At 53.0% G+C, this 21,778-nt stretch overlaps 1 protein-coding gene across 3 annotated transcripts in view; it reads right to left on the reverse strand.

Annotated features, from left to right (window-relative positions):
* Nucleotides 1-2,782: 2,782 nt before the first annotated feature.
* The window catches only part of LOC124005218 (rho guanine nucleotide exchange factor 26-like), a 103,436-nt gene continuing 84,440 nt past the window's right edge, over nucleotides 2,783-21,778 (reverse strand). For all 3 annotated transcript variants that reach the window (XM_046314255.1, XM_046314256.1, XM_046314254.1), the window contains exons 13-15: nucleotides 7,700-7,770; nucleotides 5,432-5,536; nucleotides 2,783-3,680 (exon numbers count right to left, since the gene is read on the reverse strand). In XM_046314255.1, the coding sequence (XP_046170211.1) occupies nucleotides 3,538-3,680; nucleotides 5,432-5,536; nucleotides 7,700-7,770 (319 nt within the window). In that variant the 3' untranslated portion in view covers nucleotides 2,783-3,537. The remainder of the gene's footprint in view (nucleotides 3,681-5,431; nucleotides 5,537-7,699; nucleotides 7,771-21,778) is intronic.

Here is a 21,778-nt window from a genome sequence, read left to right on the forward strand (position 1 = left end):
TTTACATTTATATTTTTGTTAAGTATAGATTAAAAGGGCCTCTAGTGGCACTGTGGTCTAAAGCACTGCATTGCAATGTTAGCTGTGCCACTAGAGGTTCTGGGTTCGTGTCCAGGATCTGTTGCAGCCGGCCGCGACAGGGAGACCCATGAGACGGCGCACAATTGGCCCAGCGTCGTCCGGGTTAGGCGAGGGTTCGGCCCAGCGTCGTCCGGGTTAGGGGAGGGTTCGGCCCAGCGTCGTCCGGGTTAGGGGAGGGTTCGGCCCAGCGTCGTCCGGGTTAGGGGAGGGTTCGGCCCAGCGTCGTCCGGGTTAAGGGAGGGTTCGGCAGGGATGTCCTTCAACCATCGTGCACTAGCGACTCCTGTGGCTTGCCAGATGCTGACACGGTCACCAGGTGTATGGTGTTTCCTTTGACACATTGGTGGCTGGCTTAAGTGGGCATTGTGTCAAGGAGCAGTGCACCCTGGTTGGGTTTCGGAGGACGCACTGCCGTCGACCGTCGTCTTTCCTGAATCCGTACGGAAATTCCAGCAATAAGACAATTGGATACCACGAAATTGGGGAGAAAACGGGGTATAAAAACACAAAATGTTTTTTAAAAAGTCGATTAAATATCTGAAGGCTTCATCATCTACAATGTAAATCTATAGCTGTGGATTACATGCATGTTTAAACAGAGGTTAATATTAGTTACATATTTACATGAATGGTTAAATTCATGTCGCATCAGTTTTCCCTGAGAGCAAAGCTTTTTGTCTGGGTCAGACCACATGATAGGTCGTGGTCTGGTTTGATGAACGGTGTTACAACAGGAAGCTGATCGGGCCTCGTTTCCTTCAGCGATGTGAGACAACGTTACACACAACGTTACACACAACATTACACACTTTAAAAGAGATGAATCATGCTGGACAATCCAGTTACAACCACAGCTCTGTTGTTTTTTCCAGTTTCAGAACAGAGACCCGTCACACCATTTCATTTTATTTTCTCTCCTGCTGCACGTCACCGAAATCATAAGGAGAGTATTTTTTTAAAGGTCCATCTCTGACATCACTGGGCATAATCATACCGAGTGGCAGACCGACGGAGGTCTGTGGGGACGGAAATGGTTCTATTTATGTAAAGTGCCATTAAGCTAGAGGCAAAGTGCCCAATTACAGATCCACTTCCAGCCCGTATGCATTGTGTACCTCGTAGGACTATATGGGTCAGTTGCGTAGGACCATATGGGTCAGTTGCGTAGGACTATATGGGTCAGTTGCATAGGACCATATGGGTCAGTTGCGTAGGACTATATGGGTCAGTTGCGTAGGACCATATGGGTCAGTTGCGTAGGACTATATGGGTCAGTTGCATAGGACCATATGGGTCAGTTGCGTAGGACCATATGGGTCAGCTGCGTAGGACCATATGGGTCAGTTGCGTAGGACCATATGGGTCAGTTGCGTAGGACCATATGGGTCAGTTGCGTAGGACCATATGGGTCAGCTGCGTAGGACCATATGGGTCAGTTGCGTAGGACCATATGGGTCAGTTGCGTAGGACCATATGGGTCAGTTGCGTAGGACCATATGGGTCAGCTGAACAAAGCTTTGCCAGAGACCAAGGTGGAGACACTCCCATATTGCTAATACTGGTCTAATAGTTTTAGGCATCTAAAATAGTTACAGGTCGGGAGCAGGGTTTGGGAATCGGGAGCGGGGTTTGGGAATCGGGAGCGGGGTTTAGGAATCGGGAGCGGGGTTTGGTAAATCGGGAGCGGGGTTTGGTAAATCGGGAGCGGAGTTTGGGAATCGGGAGCGGAGTTTGGGAATCGGGAGCGGGGTTTGGGGATCGGGAGCGGGGTTTGGTAAATCGGGAGCGGAGTTTGGGAATCGGGAGCGGGGTTTGGGAATCGGGAGCGGAGTTTGGTAATCGGGAGCAGAGTTTGGGAAACGGGAGCGGGGTTTGGTAATCGGGAGCAGAGTTTGGGAAACGGGAGTAGGCATGGTGGTGGGAGTTTCTTTTTGCCTTTGTAGGCCATCATAACATACAGCCTCACTATACTGTCACCTTCTAACCAGAGGGAAGTGTGGAAACTGGACCCTTCAGTCCACCATTTTGGCTCCTTACTGTACATTCAGCCTCTTCAGCAGTCACACAGCCTCCTACTAACCACACAGGGACGTGTTATGGCCATTTTGGAACATTTGTCACATTCAGTTACATTACAAATGGCCTCCCAGTTGCACACACACAGATACGTTGGAAGTACAGAGCCATTTGTGTATCTTTACAATGAGCCTCTTCCCCATCAGTCTCATCACACACTATAGCCTGACCACAGAGCAGAGGTGAAACTGAACTGGACGGTGAGCCATGTTGGCTCCATTCACTCAGCCAATTCATCAGTCTCATCACACACTATAGCCTGACCACAGAGCAGAGGTGAAACTGAACTGGACGGTGAGCCATGTTGGCTCCATTCACTCAGCCAATTCATCAGTCTCATCACACACTATAGCCTGACCACAGAGCAGAGGTGAAACTGAACTGGACGGTGAGCCATGTTGGCTCCATTCACTCAGCCAATTCATCAGTCTCATCACACACTATAGCCTGACCACAGAGCAGAGGTGAAACTGAACTGGACAGTGAGCCATGTTGGCTCCATTCACTCAGCCAATTCATCAGTCTCATCACACACTATAGCCTGACCACAGAGCAGAGGTGAAACTGAACTGGACAGTGAGCCATGTTGGCTCTATTCACTCAGCCAATTCATCAGTCTCATCACACCAGGACAAACAGGAATTTTAAAAAGAATGACAATTAAAACAAATATATATACAGATCATCAACATAGTTGTTTGGCTCATATAAATTGTTAGTTACTATGTAGTAGAGAGGGTAAGTTTCATTCATGGAAACTCCTGGGGAGTCTTTCAGAAGGAAACAGTTGATCAAACGAATCTGTGTCCACATCATTTTGAATGCGCCGTCCTACATTCGGTGTCCACTCTGTACGCGGCAGTTTTGAACTTTGACCCCAGCACGTCCTCTGTGTGTGTTCAAGGGGGATGTCCATCGGGGCAACAGTTACACGGACAGTGGTTGGCCAGTCTCCCATCAGGGGGAGGAATCAGAGTGTTGTCGACAGGTCACAGGGTCAAATTTCGTTACGGCAGAAGGCGGAGAACGTTACACTGCATGGGGCAACAATCATAAACCACATTCTAACAGATACACAGCAGCAGGCAAGGCTCACACATACATTTTGTCTGTTGACCCACGGAGAGATTATATTGGTGCATTTTAGTGTCAGTCAGCTCTCTCATTGGTTGATAAGTGCTTGAGGGCAGCTCATTGGTGTATTCAGTGATGGTCCGCTCAACATTGGTCAAATGCCGTCGTTGGCATACGGTTCACTCATTGGTCTGTCTGAGAAGAGGCTTTGTGTAATTAGTGGGTGGAGCCTGCAGTTCCGGATCACTCATTGGTCTGTCTGAGAAGAGGGTTGTGTAATTAGTGGGTGGAGCCTGCAGTTCCGGATCACACATTGGTTTCCAGCCCCTGGAGGCGGTCCATCCTCTGCACGTTGCGCTCAATTGTGGCCTGGCACGTGATTGGTTCAGCACATTCTGACAGGAACCAACCCCTCTCGCCATCACGGAGTCGCTCGCCCTCATACCAGCCTGAAAGAGAGACACACAGCACTCTATATTCCTTTATTTACCCTTCAGAAAATCACTTCACAGGGCTGCAGGGCCACAGGCCTGAAGGAAATCACTTCACAGGGCTGCAGGGCCACAGGCCTGAAGGAAATTACTTCCTGTTCAAAGCAGGAAGTGAGCACTAAGCTAGCTCTTAAATGGCGTCCGTTTGATGCACTATTCTGTCTGTTCTACAAAAAGCCCTTTTACATGAAAGAGATGGTTGCCATGGAGACACAAAGGTAAATTACCTTTGACCTTGAGTGTGTGACTGTGTGTGCGCATCAACACGACACAGACACATCTCTTTCAATGACTTTCCAGGGAGAACAGAAACAAGGAGAAAAAAAAACAAGTGAGAGACCAATAAGAGGAGGTGGAAAGAGGGACGACGGAGAGAGAGAGAGGCAGGCAGAAAGAGAGAGGCAGGCAGGGGGAGAGAGAGAGGCAGGCAGAGAGAGAGAGGCAGGCAGAGAGAGAGAGAGGCAGGCAGAAAGAGAGAGGCAGGCAGGGGGAGAGAGAGAGGCAGGCAGAAAGAGAGAGGCAGGCAGGGGGAGAGAGAGAGGCAGGCAGAGAGAGAGAGGCAGGCAGGGGGAGAGAGAGAGGCAGGCAGAAAGAGAGAGGCAGGCAGGGGGAGAGAGAGAGGCAGGCAGAAAGAGAGAGGCAGGCAGAGAGAGAGGCAGGCAGAGAGAGAGAGGCAGGCAGAGAGAGAGAGGCAGGCAGAAAGAGAGAGGCAGGCAGGGGGAGAGACAGAGGCAGGCAGAGAGTGAGAGGCAGGGGGAGAGACAGAGGCAGGCAGGGGGAGAGAGAGAGAGGCAGGCAGGGGAGAGAGAGAGGCAGGGGAGAAAGAGAGAGGCAGGCAGGGGGAGAGGGAGGCAGGCAGAAAGAGAGAGGCAGGCAGAGAGAGGAGGCAGGAGAGAGAGAGAGGCAGGCAGGGGGAGAGAGAGAGGCAGGCAGAAAGAGAGAGGCAGGCAGGGGGAGAGACAGAGGCAGGCAGAGAGTGAGAGGCAGGGGGAGAGACAGAGGCAGGCAGGGGGAGAGAGAGAGAGGCAGGCAGGGGGAGAGAGAGAGAGAGGCAGGCAGGGGGAGAGAGGCAGGCAGGGGGAGAGAGAGAGAGGCAGGCAGGGAGAGAGAGAGAGAGGCAGGCAGGGGGAGAGAGGCAGGCAGGGGGAGAGAGGCAGGCAGGGGGAGAGAGAGAGAGAGGCAGGCAGGGGGAGAGAGAGAGAGGCAGGCAGGGGGAGAGACAGAGGCAGGCAGGGGGAGAGAGAGAGAGAGAGGCAGGCAGGGGGAGAGAGAGAGAGAGAGAGAGGCAGGCAGGGGGAGAGAGGCAGGCAGGGGGAGAGAGAGACAGGCAGGCAGAGAGACGCAGACAGAGAGAGAGAGACGCAGACAGAGAGAGACAGGCAGAGAGAGATGCAGGCAGAGAGAGAGAGAGACGCAGACAGAGAGAGACAGGCAGAGAGAGAGAGAGAGAGACGCAGACAGAGAGAGACAGGCAGAGAGAGATGCAGGCAGAGAGACGCAGACAGAGAGAGACGCAGAGAGAGAGACGCAGAGAGAGGCAGACAGAGAGAGATGAGAGTAACAGTCATCAAATAAAATGTATTCATAAAGCCCTTCCTACATCAGCTGATGTCTCAAAGTGCTGTACAGAAACCCAGCCTAAAACCCCAAACAGCAAGCAATGCAGGTGTTGAAGCACGTGGCTAGGAAAAACTCCCAGTGTAACGTACCATCCTCCACAGTCTGTGACACCAGGACCACGTCAGCCACCTGCAGTGACAGCTCATCAGGCTGCTTGGCTGTGTATGTCCTCGTCACCACCACCTGCATGGCATCTGGGACAACACAAACACAACACAGAGTTAAACTCTGGGACAATACAAACACAACACAGAGTTTAAACTCTAACCCTGGTACAACACAAACACAACACAGTTAAACTCTGGGACAACACAAACACAACACAGAGTTAAACTCTGGGACAACACAAACACAACACAGAGTTAAACTCTGGGACAACACAAACACAACACAGAGTTAAACTCTGGGACAATACAAACACAACACAGAGTTAAACTCTGGGACAATACAAACACAACACGGAGTTAAACTCTGGGACAATACAAACACAACACAGAGTTTAAACTCTAACCCTGGTACAACACAAACACAACACAGTTAACCTCTGGGACAATAAAAAAACAACACAGTTAAACTCTGGGACAATACAAACACAACACAGAGTTTAAACTCTAACCCTGGTACAACACAAACACAACACAGTTAACCTCTGGGACAATACAAACACAACACAGTTAACCTCTGGGACAATACAAACACAACACAGTTAAACTCTGGGACAATACAAACACAACACAGAGTTAAACTCTGGGACAATACAAACACAACACAGTTAAACTCTGGGACAATACAAACACAACACAGTTAACCTCTGGGACAATACAAACCCAACACAGTTAAACTCTGGGACAACACCAACACAACACAGAGTTAAACTCTAATTCTGGGACAATACAAAAATAACAGAGTTTATATTTTAACTCTGGGACAATACAAAAATAACAGAGTTTACATTTTAACTCTGGGACAACACAAACATAACACAGAGTTTAAACTCTAATCCTGGACAACACAGTTTAACCTTCAGTCCTGGCTTTTTATTAAGTAACAAACAAGTTGTAGAAGTCATAATAAGTGTATTTGATCCGTAGCAGTGATTTTTGTTTTGTTTATTAAGTTCAACAGAAAAGCCTTGAAAATGACTAATGTGTTTACTCCCAAATGCACAAGAACTGATGAACCATTCAAGCAGTTAAACAGGTTATACCTCTTAATGCTTTACTGCAGGCAAATTACAATCTGGACCCAAAAACCAGTTCACTGCTAAGTTTCAGTCTTCCTCACTAATTAAAGGGATAGTTCCGGATTTTTGGCAATTACTAACTACCGTTAGCAAAATGACTTGAGGTCTATGGGAACAGCTAGCATGCTATTGCTCCTGTAGACTTCCAGTCATTATGTTAATAATGGTTAGCATTGACTTGCAAAACTACCTCTTATCTTCCTTCATACTGGACGCAGAGACATAAAAACATCCCACAGTATCCCTTTAAGGACTGATTTAGACAGAAAAGCAGCAGTACTCCAGACCTACAGCTTGGTTTTCAATCCCCTTGTCGTCTCCCTCAGACAGGGAGACAGTTCCACTGCGTCACCACTAGGTGGTGTTGTGGGACTACATTGTGAGTTCCACTGACAAGCCAAGTTTTTGTTTTTAGTTAACCTTTATTTAAACTCGGCAAGTAAGCTAAGAACACATTTTTATTTTCAGTGACAGCCTACTGGGGAACAGTGGCTTAAACTGCCTTGTTCAGGGGAACAGTGGGTTAAACTGCCTTGTTCAGGGGGACAGTGGCTTAAACTGCCTTGTTCAGGGGAACAGTGGGTTAAACTGCCTGTTCAGGGGACCAGTGGGTTAAACTGCCTTGTTCAGGGGAACAGTGGGTTAACTGCCTTGTTCAGGGGAACAGTGGGTTAAACTGCCTTGTTCAGGGGAACAGTGGGTTAAACTGCCTTGTTCAGGGGAACAGTGGGTTAAACTGCCTTGTTCAGGGGAACAGTGGGTTAAACTGCCTTGTTCAGGGGAACAGTGGGTTAACTGCCTTGTTCAGGGGAACAGTGGGTTAAACTGCCTTGTTCAGGGGAACAGTAGGTTAAACTGCCTTGTTCAGGGGAACAGTGGGTTAAACTGCCTTGTTCAGGGGAACAGTGGGTTAACTGCCTTGTTCAGGGGAACAGTGGGTTAACTGCCTTGTTCAGAGGGCAGGACGACGTATTTGTACCTTGTCAGCTCAGGGATTCGATCTACCAACCTTTTGGTTACTAGTCCAACGCTCCAACCACTAGGCTACCTGCTGCCCCAAGTTCGATAGTACTGTCTGAATGTAGGTGTGTGTGTGTGTGTGTGGTGAACTCACTGGTCCGGTCTTGGTTCTTCTCGTCGTTGCTGCTCTGGCCCAGAGCAGTGATCCAGCGAGCTCGCTCATTCCTGTTGAACAGACACACATCATCAACACTTTTCAATACATTCTGTCTAACTTCTAGTGAGTCATTTGTCATGTTCCGTGTGGCCAGAAAAAAAACACAATTTAATTTCAGTTTAACTTTCCTTTTAACACCAAAGCTGATATTGTCAACCCAGGGGCCTGTTTCAACTCACAACAACCTCACAGCATCACACACAACAACCTCACATCATCACAGACAACAACCTCACAGCATCACAGACAACAACCTCACAGCATCACACACGACAACAACCTCACAGCATCACACACAACAACCTCACATCATCACAGACAACAACCTTACAGCATCACACACAACAACCTCACAGCATCACACACAACAACCTCACATCATCACAGACAACAACCTTACAGCATCACACACGACAACAACCTCACATCATCACAGACAACAACCTTACAGCATCACACACAACAACCTCACAGCATCACACACAACAACCTCACATCATCACAGACAACAACCTTACAGCATCACACACAACAACCTCACATCATCACAGACAACAACCTTACAGCATCACACACGACAACAACCTCACATCATCACAGACAACAACCTTACAGCATCACACACAACAACCTCACAGCATCACACACAACAACCTCACATCATCACAGACAACAACCTTACAGCATCACACACAACAACCTCACATCATCACAGACAACAACCTCACAGCATCACACACGACAACAACCTCACAGCATCACACACAACAACCTCACATCATCACAGACAACAACCTTACAGCATCACACACAACAACCTCACAGCATCACACACAACAACCTCACATCATCACAGACAACAACCTTACAGCATCACACACGACAACAACCTCACATCATCACAGACAACAACCTTACAGCATCACACACAACAACCTCACAGCATCACACACAACAACCTCACATCATCACAGACAACAACCTTACAGCATCACACACAACAACCTCACATCATCACAGACAACAACCTTACAGCATCACACACGACAACAACCTCACAGCATCACAAAATCACATTACAACAGAGTAATACACTGATTAAGGAGCTGACCTTTTTCTCCCTCCTCTCCTATCCCCTTCCCCCCGCCCGTCTCCTCCTCTCCTCTCTCCCCCGCCCGTCTCCTCCTCTCCCCTCTCCTGTCTCCTCCTCTCCCTTCTCCCCCTCGTCTCCTCCTCCTCTCCCCTCTCCCGTCTACTCCTCCTCTTCCGTCTACTCCTCCTCTCCCCCTCCTCTCCCCTCTCCCCCTCCCTCTCCCCTCTCCTCCTCCTCTCCCGTCTCCTCCTCCTCTCCCGTCTCCTCCTCCTCTCCCGTCTCCTCCTCCTCTCCCGTCTCCTCCTCCTCCTCTCCCCCCCTCTCCCCCTCTCCCCCTCCTCTCCCCTCTCCTCCCTCCTCCCCGTCTCCTCCTCCTCTCCCGTCTCCTCCTCCTCTCCCGTCTCCTCCTCCTCCCCTCTCCCCTCCTCTCCCCTCTCCTCCTCCCCTCTCCCGTCTCCTCCTCCCCCTCTCCTCCCCTCTCCTCTCTCCTCCTCCTCTCCCCTCTCCTCCTCCCCTCCCCTCCTCCCCTCTCCTCTCCTCCTCCCTCTCCTCTCCTCCTCCAGTCTCCTCCTCCTCTCCAGTCTCCTCCTCCTCTCCCCTCTCCTCCTCCTCTCCCCTCTCCTCCTCCTGTCTCCTCCTCCTCTCCCCTCTCCTCCTCCTCTCCTCCTCTCCTGTCTCCTCCTCCCCCCCTCTCCTCCTCCTGTCTCCTCCTCCACCTCTCCCCCTCCTCTCCCCTCTCCCGTCTCCTCCTCCTCTCCCCTCTCCTCCTCCTCCTCTCCCCTCTCCTCCTCCTCTCCCCTCTCCTCCTCCTCTCCCCTCTCCTCCTCCTCTCCCCTCTCCTCCTCCTGTCTCCTCCTCCTCTCCCCTCCTCCTCCTCCTCTCCTCCTCTCCTGTCTCCTCCTCCCCCTCTCCTCCTCCTGTCTCCTCCTCCACCTCTCCCCCTCCTCTCCCCTCTCCCGTCTCCTCCTCCTCTCCCTCTCCTCCTCTCCTCCTCTCCCCTCTCCTCCTCCCCTCCCCTCTCCTCCTCCTGTCTCCTCCTCCTCTCCCCTCTCCTCCTCCTCCTCCTCCTCTCCTGTCTCCTCCTCCCCCTCTCCTCCTCCTGTCTCCTCCTCTCCCCCTCTCCTCCTCCTCCTCTCCCCTCTCCCGTCTCCTCCTCTCCCCTCTCCTGTCTCCTCCTCCTCCTCTCCCCTCTCCTCCTCCTCCTCTCCCCTCTCCCGTCTCCTCCTCTCCCCTCTCCTGTCTCCTCCTCCTCCTCTCCCCTCTCCTCCTCCTCCTCTCCTGTCTCCTCCTCCTCTCCCCTCCTCCTCCTCCTCTCCCCTCCCCTCCCCTCCTCTCCTCTCCCCTCTCCTCTCCTCTCCCCTCCCCTCCTCTCCCCTCTCCTCTCCCCTCCTCTCCCCATCTCCCCCTGCTTAGGTCTTTTGTTTCTGATTCAATCGACTTAAAATAAGAGGCCCGACCAACAGTCAGTCAGTCAGTCACAACACACACTAGACTACAGCTGTATAAGTCCATACAGGGAGAAATGTGCATGTTCTGTCATCCTGTGAGCTCTCATCCCCCCCCCAGTGCTCATCCCTGAGAGAGAGAACAGAGGTGTTTTGATTCAGTTGAACAGGGACAGAGGCTAATTCACGGGAAAGGAACAGAGCATCTCTGGTGAATGGAAGAAGGGGCACAGGTCAGGTTTCACCAGGTAACTCTACCTGCCACCTCACCTGCCCACACCAAAGGAGAGAGGAAGATTTAGAGAAAGAGAGAGGGGGAGGTCAGAGAAAAGGAGAGAGGAAGGTTTAGAGAAAGAGAGATGGGGTGGTCAGAGAAAAGGAGAGAGGAAGATTTAGAGAAAGAGAGAGGGGGAGGTCAGAGAAAATGAGAGAGGAAGGTTTAGAGAAAGAGAGAGGGAGTGGTCAGAGAAAAGGAGAGAGCAAGATTTAGAGAAAGAGAGAGGGGGAGGTCAGAGAAAATGAGAGAGGAAGGTTTAGAGAAAGAGAGAGGGAGTGGTCAGAGAAAAGGAGAGAGGAAGGTTTAGAGAAAGAGAGAGGGTGGTCAGAGAAAAGGAGAGAGGAAGGTTTAGAGAAAGAGAGAGGGGGAGGTCAGAGAAAAGGAGAGGAAGGTTTAGAGAAAGAGAGATGGGGTGGTCAGAGAAAAGGAGAGAGGAAGGTTTAGAGAAAGAGAGAGGGGGTGGTCAGAGAAAAGGAGAGAGGAAGGTTTAGAGAAAGAGAGATGGGGTGGTCAGAGAAAAGGAGAGAGGAAGATTTAGAGAAAAGAGGGGGGTGGTCAGAGAAAAGGAGAGAGGAAGATTTAGAGAAAGAGAGAGGGGGAGGTCAGAGAAAAGGAGAGAGGAAGGTTTAGAGAAAGAGAGGGGGGGTGGTCAGAGAAAAGGAGAGAAGTAAACAAACAGGTAGTGAATTATAGAGGACTGAACTAGATTAATGGATAGAGAGAGAAAAAGAAAGCCTGGGTGGAAAGAGAATGAAAACATAGCGAGAGGGAGAGGGGATAGAGGGGGTGGCAGTCTGTCTCACCCCCACCGTGGACAGCCAGGACCTGTCTCACCCCCACCGTGGACAGCCAGCCAGGACCTGTCTCACCCCCACCGTGGACAGCCAGGACCTATCTCACCCCCCCATCGTGGACAGCCAGCCAGGACCTGTCTCACCCCCCACCGTGGACAGCCAGCCAGGACCTGTCTCACCCCCCACCGTGGACAGCCAGCCAGGACCTGCCTCACCCCCACCGTGCAAAGCCAGCCAGGACCTGTCTCACCCCCACCGTGGACAGCGAGGACCTGTCTCACCCTCCACCGTGGACAGCCAGCCAGGACCTGTCTCATCGGCACCGTGGACAGCCAGCCAGGACCTGTCTCACCGGCACCGTGGACAGCCAGGACGTGTCTCACCCCCACCGTGGACAGCCAGGACCTATCTCACCCCCATCGTGGACAGCCAGCCAGGACCTGTCTCACCCCCCACCGTGGACAGCCAGCCAGGACCTGTCTCACCCCCCACCGTGGACAGCCAGCCAGGACCTGCCTCACCCCCACCGTGCAAAGCCAGCCAGGACCTGTCTCACCCCCCACCGTGGACAGCGAGGACCTGTCTCACCCTCCACCGTGGACAGCCAGCCAGGACCTGTCTCATCGGCACCGTGGACAGCCAGCCAGGACCTGTCTCACCGGCACCGTGGACAGCCAGGACGTGTCTCACCCCCCACCGTGGACAGCCAGGACCTGTCTCACCCCCCACCGTGGACAGCCAGGACCTGTCTCACCCCCCACCGTGGACAGCCAGGACCTGTCTCACCCCCCACAGTGGACAGCCAGGACCTGTCTCACCCTCCACCATGGACAGCCAGCCAGGACCTGTCTCACCGGCACCGTGGACAGCCAGCCAGGACCTGTCTCACCGGCACCGTGGACAGCCAGGACCTGTCTCACCCCCCACCGTGGACAGCCAGGACCTGTCTCACCCCCCACAGTGGACAGCCAGGACCTGTCTCACCCCCCACCGTGGACAGCCAGGACCTGTCTCACCCCCCACCGTGGACAGCCAGGACCTGTCTCACCCCCCACCGTGGACAGCCAGGACCTGTCTCACCCCCCACCGTGGACAGCCAGGACTGAGTAACTGAGTAACACAGGTCATATATCACACTGCTGGGGGAAAATACACACGTTTCTCAGCGTGACTGAATGTTTGTGCGGCTGTCTGAGTCTAACGGAGATGTGGGAATGACATCTGTTCATTGCTGGCCTTGGCAGTTGGACGGACGGACAGACGGACACACACACACGGTTCCCAAGATAAAACATGCCAGCTGAGGTATCAGGACTATCAAAATACACACCCTCATTCATATATTAGTAAAGGAGCCAATACACACACATTACACACACAATACACACCCTCATTCATAAAGGAGCCAATACACACACATTCCTGTTGGAACACACAGCCGCAAACAGGCATCATGTGTGCACCGCGATTTAATGGTTATGTGTGGAATGGAAGGCACATACTGACCGGTCTCTGGTTAAAACAACCATAAAGCTCTCTCTGTCTGTGTGTGTGTGTGTGTGTGTGTGTGTGTGTGTGTGTGTGTGTGTGTGTGTGTGTGTGTGTGTGTGTGTGTGTGTGTGTGTGTGTGTGTGTGTGTGTGTGTGTGTGTGTGTAGCAGGAGATTCCTTACTTCTTTCAAACCTCTTCACCTCTCATTCACACTAGGAGTTAATACAATATCAGACTGTTCAAGGTTACATGTCTAAACGTGTCATCACTATATGAAAACACCACGAGACGAGAATTACTACTATTGTGAGATGTTTCACATTGAGACAGAAACTAAATGTAGAAAAGGTTCCATGTGGAAAGCAGTTGTTATGAATGTATTGAGACTGACCTGAGTTCAGTAGATAGACTGGAGAGGACTGACCTGAGTTCAGTAGAGACTGGAGAGGACTGACCTGAGTTCAGTAGAGACTGGAGAGGACTGACCTGAGTTCAGTAGATAGACTGGAGAGGACTGACCTGAGTTCAGTAGATAGACTGGAGAGGACTGACCTGGAGAGGACTGGAGAGGACTGACCTGAGTTCAGTAGAGACTGGAGAGGACTGACCTGAGTTCAGTAGAGACTGGAGAGGACTGACCTGAGTTCAGTAGAGACTGGAGAGGACTGACCTGAGTTCAGTAGATAGACTGGAGAGGACTGACCTGAGTTCAGTAGAGACTGGAGAGGACTGACCTGAGTTCAGTAGATAGACTGGAGAGGACTGACCTGAGTTCAGTAGATAGACTGGAGAGGACTGACCTGAGTTCAGTAGAGACTGGAGAGGACTGACCTGAGTTCAGTAGAGACTGGAGAGGACTGACCTGAGTTCAGTAGAGACTGGAGAGGACTGACCTGAGTTCAGTAGAGACTGGAGAGGACTGACCTGAGTTCAGTAGAGACTGGAGAGGACTGACCTGAGTTCAGTAGATAGACTGGAGAGGACTGACCTGAGTTCAGTAGAGACTGGAGAGGACTGACCTGAGTTCAGTAGAGACTGGAGAGGACTGACCTGAGTTCAGTAGAGACTGGAGAGGACTGACCTGAGTTCAGTAGAGACTGGAGAGGGACTGACCTAGAGACTGGAGAGGACTGACCTGAGTTCAGTAGAGACTGGAGAGGACTGACCTGAGTTCAGTAGAGACTGGAGAGGACTGACCTGAGTTCAGTAGATAGACTGGAGAGGACTGACCTGAGTTCAGTAGATAGACTGGAGAGGACTGACCTGAGTTCAGTAGAGACTGGAGAGGACTGACCTGAGTTCAGTAGAGACTGGAGAGGACTGACCTGAGTTCAGTAGAGACTGGAGAGGACTGACCTGAGTTCAGTAGAGACTGAGTTCAGTAGAGACTGGAGAGGACTGACCTGAGTTCAGTAGATAGACTGGAGAGGACTGACCTGAGTTCAGTAGAGACTGGAGAGGACTGACCTGAGTTCAGTAGAGACTGGAGAGGACTGACCTGAGTTCAGTAGATAGACTGGAGAGGACTGACCTGAGTTCAGTAGAGACTGGAGAGGACTGACCTGAGTTCAGTAGATAGACTGGAGAGGACTGACCTGAGTTCAGTAGAGACTGGAGAGGACTGACCTGAGTTCAGTAGATAGACTGGAGAGGACTGACCTGAGAGTTCAGTAGATAGACTGGAGAGGACTGACCTGAGTTCAGTAGATAGACTGGAGAGGACTGTAGTTCAGTAGAGACTGGAGAGGACTGACCTGAGTTCAGTAGAGACTGGAGAGGACTGACCTGAGTTCAGTAGAGACTGGAGAGGACTGACCTGAGTTCAGTAGAGACTGGAGAGGACTGACCTGAGTTCAGTAGAGACTGGAGAGGACTGACCTGAGTTCAGTAGAGACTGGAGAGGACTGACCTGAGTTCAGTAGATAGACTGGAGAGGACTGACCTGAGTTCAGTAGATAGACTGGAGAGGACTGACCTGAGTTCAGTAGAGACTGGAGAGGACTGACCTGAGTTCAGTAGATAGACTGGAGAGGACTGACCTGAGTTCAGTAGAGACTGGAGAGGACTGACCTGAGTTCAGTAGATAGACTGGAGAGGACTGACCTGAGTTCAGTAGATAGACTGGAGAGGACTGACCTGAGTTCAGTAGAGACTGGAGAGGACTGACCTGAGTTCAGTAGATAGACTGGAGAGGACTGACCTGAGTTCAGTAGAGACTGGAGAGGACTGACCTGAGTTCAGTAGATAGACTGGAGAGGACTGACCTGAGTTCAGTAGAGACTGGAGAGGACTGACCTGAGTTCAGTAGAGACTGGAGAGGACTGACCTGAGTTCAGTAGAGACTGGAGAGGACTGACCTGAGTTCAGTAGAGACTGGAGAGGACTGACCTGAGTTCAGTAGATAGACTGGAGAGGACTGACTGAGTTCCTGAGTTGAGTTCAGATAGACTGGAGAGGACTGACCTGAGTTCAGTAGAGACTGGAGAGGACTGACCTGAGTTCAGTAGATAGACTGGAGAGGACTGACCTGAGTTCAGTAGAGACTGGAGAGGACTGACCTGAGTTCAGTAGAGACTGGAGAGGACTGACCTGAGTTCAGTAGAGACTGGAGAGGACTGACCTGAGTTCAGTAGAGACTGGAGAGGACTGAGGACTGACTGGAGAGGACTGACCTGAGTTCAGTTGGAGAGGACTGACCTGAGTTAGTAGAGACTGGAGAGGACTGACCTGAGTTCAGTAGATAGACTGGAGAGGACTGACCTGAGTTCAGTAGATAGACTGGAGAGGACTGACCTGAGTTCAGTAGAGACTGGAGAGGACTGACCTGAGTTCAGTAGAGACTGGAGAGGACTGACCTGAGTTCAGTAGAGACTGGAGAGGACTGACCTGAGTTCAGTAGAGACTGGAGAGGACTGACCTGAGTTCAGTAGAGACTGGAGAGGACTGACCTGAGTTCAGTAGAGACTGGAGAGGACTGACCTGAGTTCAGTAGAGACTGGAGAGGACTGACCTGAGTTCAGTAGACTGGAGAGGACTGACCTGAGTTCAGTAGAGACTGGAGAGGACTGACCTGAGTTCAGTAGATAGACTGGAGAGGACTGACCTGAGTTCAGTAGAGACTGGAGAGGACTGACCTGAGTTCAGTAGAGACTGGAGAGGACTGACCTGAGTTCAGTAGAGACTGGAGAGGACTGACCTGAGTTCAGTAGAGACTGGAGAGGACTGACCTGAGTTCAGTAGAGACTGGAGAGGACTGACCTGAGTTCAGTAGAGACTGGAGAGGACTGACCTGAGTTCAGTAGAGACTGGAGAGGACTGACCTGAGTTCAGTAGAGACTGGAGAGACTGACTGAGAGTAGGACTGACCTGAGTTCAGTAGAGACTGGAGAGGACTGACCTGAGTTCAGTAGAGACTGGAGAGGACTGACCTGAGTTCAGTAGAGACTGGAGAGGACTGACCTGAGTTCAGTAGAGACTGGAGAGGACTGACCTGAGTTCAGTAGAGACTGGAGAGGACTGACCTGAGTTCAGTAGAGACTGGAGAGGACTGACCTGAGTTCAGTAGATAGACTGGAGAGGACTGACCTGAGTTCAGTAGATAGACTGGAGAGGACTGACCTGAGTTCAGTAGAGACTGGAGAGGTCTGACCTGAGTTCAGTAGAGACTGGAGAGGACTGACCTGAGTTCAGTAGATAGACTGGAGAGGACTGACCTGAGTTCAGTAGAGACTGGAGAGGACTGACCTGAGTTCAGTAGAAACTGGAGAGGACTGACCTGAGTTCAGTAGAGACTGGAGAGGACTGACCTGAGTTCCGTAGAGACTGGAGAGGACTGACCTGAGTTCAGTAGATAGACTGGAGAGGACTGACCTGATAATTAAAAACTCCTAACATTCAGACAACACACTGCTCTACCTCTAGTCCAGGGCTGGCCAGGGAACTACCTCTAGCCCAGACCAGGCCAGGGAACTACCTCTAGCCCCGACCAGGGCTGGCCAGGGACCTACCTCTAGCCCAGACCAGGCCAGGGAACTGCCTCTAGCCCAGACCAGGGCTGGCCAGGGACCTACCTCTAGCCCCGACCAGGGCTGGCCAGGGAACTACCTCTAGCCCAGACCAGGGCTGGCCAGGGAACTACCTCTAGCCCAGACCAGGGCTGGCCAGGGAACTACCTCTAGCCCCGACCAGGGCTGGCCAGGGAACTACCTCTAGTCCAGACCAGGGCTGGCCAGGGACCTACCTCTAGCCCAGACCAGGGCTGGTCAGGGAACTACCTCTAGCCCAGACCAGGGCTGGCCAGGGACCTACCTCTAGCCCAGACCAGGGCTGGCTAGGGACCTACCTCTAGCCCAGACCAGGGCTGGCCAGGGAACTGCCTCTAGTCCAGACCAGGGCTGGCCAGGGAACTGCCTCTAGCCCAGACCAGGGCTGGCCAGGGAACTACCTCTAGCCCAGACCAGGGCTGGCCAGGGAACTACCTCTAGCCCAGACCAGGGCTGGCCAGGGAACTACCTCTAGCCCAGACCAGGGCTGGCCAGGGAACTACCTCTAGCCCCGACCAGGGCTGGCCAGGGAACTACCTCTAGCCCCGACCAGGGCTGGCCAGGGAACTACCTCTAGCCCCGACCAGGGCTGGCCAGGGAACTACCTCTAGCCCCGACCAGGGCTGGCCAGGGAACTACCTCTAGTCCAGACCAGGGCTGGCCAGGGAACTACCTCTAGTCCGGACCAGGGCTGGCCAGGGAACTACCTCTAGTCCGGACCAGGGCTGGCCAGGGAACTACCTCTAGCCCAGACCAGGGACCTACCTCTAGCCCAAACCAGGGCTGGCCAGGGACCTACCTCTAGCCCAGACCAGGGACCTACCTCTAGCCCAGACCAGCGCTGGCCAGGGACCTACCTCTAGTCCAGACCAGCGCTGGCCAGGGACCTACCTCTAGTCCAGACCAGCGCTGGCCAGGGACCTACCTCTAGCCCAGACCAGCGCTGGCCAGGGACCTACCTCTAGCCCAGACCAGGGCTGGCCAGGGAACTACCTCTAGCCCAGACCAGGGCTGGCCAGGGTACTACCTCTAGACAAGACCAGCGCTGGCCAGGGACCTACCTCTAGCCCAGACCAGGGCTGGCCAGGGAACTACCTCTAGCCCAGACCAGCGCTGGCCAGCGAACTACCTCTAACCCAGACCAGGGCTGGCCAGGGACCTACCTCTAGCCCAGACCAGGGCTGGCCAGGGAACTACCTCTAACCCAGACCAGGGCTGGCCAGGGAACTACCTCTAGCCCAGACCAGGGCTGGCCAGGGAACTACCTCTAGCCCCGACCAGGGCTGGCCAGGGAACTACCTCTAGCCCAGACCAGCGCTGGCCAGGGAACTACCTCTAGCCCAGACCAGGGCTGGCTAGGGAACTACCTCTAGCCCAGACCAGGGCTGGCCAGGGAACTAGGAGACAGAGACAGACAGAGTATCTGTAGCCTGCAGTGAAAAGCATATAACAAACAATGACAGAGTGAGAGAGCAACAGCTGTGTGCCAGTCTCATAGTGCAGAAACAGACTCAACACAGAGTCAGTCTGCACACAACTACACTGCTCCAGCTGTCCTTCTTATTTCATCCCATATGATGTCACTGATGACCATATGATGTCACTGATGACCATATGATGTCACTGATGACCATATGATGTCACTGTGATAGCCAACCTTGCTGACTGACCACCCCAACAGACACTGGTAGAGAGACAAGCACCTCTCTCTGTGTCTCTCTCTCTCTCTCTCTCTCTCTCTCTCTCTCTCTCTCTCTCTCTCTCTCTCTCTCTCTCTCTTACAATAGTGTTTTTCAGCCTCTGTTCTGTCCTACAATAACACACAGTGAAAGACGAGATTACAGGCCTCGATAAAACGTGAAGAGAGAGGGATGAAGAGGGGGAGGGTCAGTGTGAATCGTGGGAACATGTCAATTCAACAATGGGTTACTCTGCTAGGCAACCAGTCTCACAACGTGTAGCAACCACTGTCACAATGGGCTGGTCGCCGAGGGGGATCTCTAACCCAGATCATACACTAGGCTACTACAGTAAGTGGTAAACGGCTCCAAAACACAGGCAGGCAGGCAGGCAGGCAGGCAGGCAGGCAGGCAGGCAGGCAGGCAGGCAGGCAGGCAGGCAGGCAGGCAGGCAGGCAGGCAGGCAGGCAGGCAGGCAGGCAGGCAGGCAGGCAGGCAGGCAGGCAGGCAGGCAGGCAGGCAGGCAGGCAGGCAGGCAGGCAGGCAGGCAGGCAGGCAGGCAGGCAGGCAGGCAGGCAGGCAGGGCAGGCAGGCAGGCAGGCAGGCAGGCAGGCAGGCAGGCAGGCAGGCAGGCAGGCAGGCAGGCAGGCAGGCAGGCAGGCAGGCAGGCAGGCAGGCAGGCAGGCAGGCAGGCAGGCAGGCAGGCAGGCAGGCAGGCAGGCAGGCAGGCAGGCAGGCAGGCAGGCAGGCAGGCAGGCAGGCAGGCAGGCAGGCAGGCAGGCAGGCAGGCAGGCAGGCAGGCAGGCAGGCAGGCAGGCAGGCAGGCAGGCAGGCAGGCAGGCAGGCAGGCAGGCAGGCAGGCAGGCAGGCAGGCAGGCAGGCAGGCAGGCAGGCAGGCAGGCAGACAGACAGACAGACAGACAGACAGACAGACAGACAGACAGACAGACAGACAGACAGACAGACAGACAGACAGACAGACAGACAGACAGACAGACAGACAGACAGACAGACAGACAGACAGACAGACAGACAGACAGACAGACAGACAGACAGACAGACAGACAGACAGACAGACAGACATAGTACTTGTAATCCAAGAAGAAAAAATAAATGACAATGATATATTTTACTTTGTAAGGACTGAATGCTAAGTTAAGGACAGAACAGGTCTGTCTGCAACTTCAATGAGCTCGGAGGTGTGAAGTGAGAGGTGTCAAAGCCCTTGAGCCCAACAACTGCAGGAGAGTTTCACAGCCTCCCCCCCCCACACCCAAATGCACAGGCCTTTGAAGGTTTCCTCGCCATCTCCCAAATACAACAGCCACAGGACCACTTTGTTAGGACGTTGTAAAGTACCATTCACCGAAACTGAAGTGATATATCTAGCTGACCTCCTTTTGCACATGGGGGGAGAAAAACAGGGGACAGAGACTGGTGATCTAGGTGGGATTTTCTACAAGGAATCTGCCTCTCCAAAAAAGCTTCTCCCAAGCAGATACTGCACTGTTCACCGTCTGCCCTGGTCTGTCTCCCCTGTCTGGTACAGATACCTCCAGCACTCACCCCTCTCTCCCTGGTCTGTCTCCCCTGTCTGGTACAGATACCTCCAGCACTCACCCCTCTCTCCCTGATCTGTCTCCCCTGTCTGGTACAGATACCTCCAGCACTCACCCCTCTCTCCCTGGTCTGTCTCCCCTGTCTGGTACAGATACCTCCAGCACTCACCCCTCTCTCCCTGGTCTGTCTCCCCTGTCTGGTACAGATACCTCCAGCACACTCACCCCTCTCTTCCTGGTCTGTCTCCCCTGTCTGGTACAGATACCTCCAGCACTCACCCCTCTCTCCCTGGTCTGTCTCCCCTGTCTGGTACAGATACCTCCAGCACTCACCCCTCTCTCCCTGGTCTGTCTCCCCTGTCTGGTACAGATACCTCCAGCACACTCACCCCTCTCTCCCTGGTCTGTCTCCCCTGTCTGGTACAGATACCTCCAGCACACTCACCCCTCTCTCCCTGGTCTGTCTCCCCTGTCTGGTACAGGTACCTCCAGCACGCTCACCTCTCTCTCCCTGGCGTAGTGGTTAGAGCGTTGGGCCAGTAACCAGCAGGTAGCCTAGTGGTTAGAGGGGTGGCAGGTAGCCTAGTGGTTAGAGGGGTAGCAGGTAGCCTAGTGGTTAGAGGGGTGGCAAGTAGCCAAGTGGTTAGAGCGCTGGGCCAGTAACCAGCAGGTAGCCTAGTGGTTAGAGCAGGTAGCCTAGTGGTTAGAGCGCTGGGCCAGTAACCAGCAGGTAGCCTAGTGGTTAGAGCAGGTAGCCTAGTGGTTAGAGCAGGTAGCCTAGTGGTTAGAGCAGGTATCCTAGTGGTTAGAGCAGGTAGCCTAGTGGTTAGAGCAGGTAGCCTAGTGGTTAGAGCAGGTAGCCTAGTGGTTAGAGTGCTGGGCCAGTAACCAGCAGGTAGCCTAGTGGTTAGAGCAGGTAGCCTAGTGGTTAGAGCAGGTAGCCTAGTGGTTAGAGCGCTGGGCCGGTAACCAGCAGGTAGCCTAGTGGTTAGAGGGGCGGCAGGTAGCCTAGTGGTTAGAGCAGGTAGCCTAGTGGTTAGAGCAGGTAGCCTAGTGGTTAGAGGCAGGTAGCCTAGTGGTTAGAGGCAGGTAGCCTAGTGGTTAGAGGCAGGTAGCCTAGTGGTTAGAGCAGGTAGCCTAGTGGTTAGAGCAGGTAGCCTAGTGGTTAGAGCAGGTAGCCTAGTGGTTAGAGCGCTGGGTCAGTAACCAGCAGGTAGCCTAGTGGTTAGAGCAGGTAGCCTAGTGGTTAGAGGAGGTAGCCTAGTGGTTAGAGCAGGTAGCCTAGTGGTTAGAGGCATGTAGCCTAGTGGTTAGGGCAGGTAGCCTAGTGGTTAGAGCAGGTAGCCTAGTGGTTAGAGTGCTGGGCCAGTAACCAGCAGGTAGCCTAGTGGTTAGACCAGGTAGCCTAGTGGTTAGAGCAGGTAGCCTAGTGGTTAGAGCAGGTAGCCTAGTGGTTAGAGCAGGTAGCCTAGTGGTTAGAGTGCTGGGCCAGTAACCAGCAGGTAGCCTAGTGGTTAGAGCAGGTAGCCTAGTGGTTAGAGCAGGTAGCCTAGTGGTTAGAGCAGGTAGCCTAGTGGTTAGAGCAGGTAGCCTAGTGGTTAGAGCGCTGGGCCAGTAACCAGCAGGTAGCCTAGT

This window comes from Oncorhynchus gorbuscha, linkage group LG19 (genome assembly GCF_021184085.1).
Source record: "Oncorhynchus gorbuscha isolate QuinsamMale2020 ecotype Even-year linkage group LG19, OgorEven_v1.0, whole genome shotgun sequence".
NCBI lineage: Eukaryota > Metazoa > Chordata > Actinopteri > Salmoniformes > Salmonidae > Oncorhynchus > Oncorhynchus gorbuscha.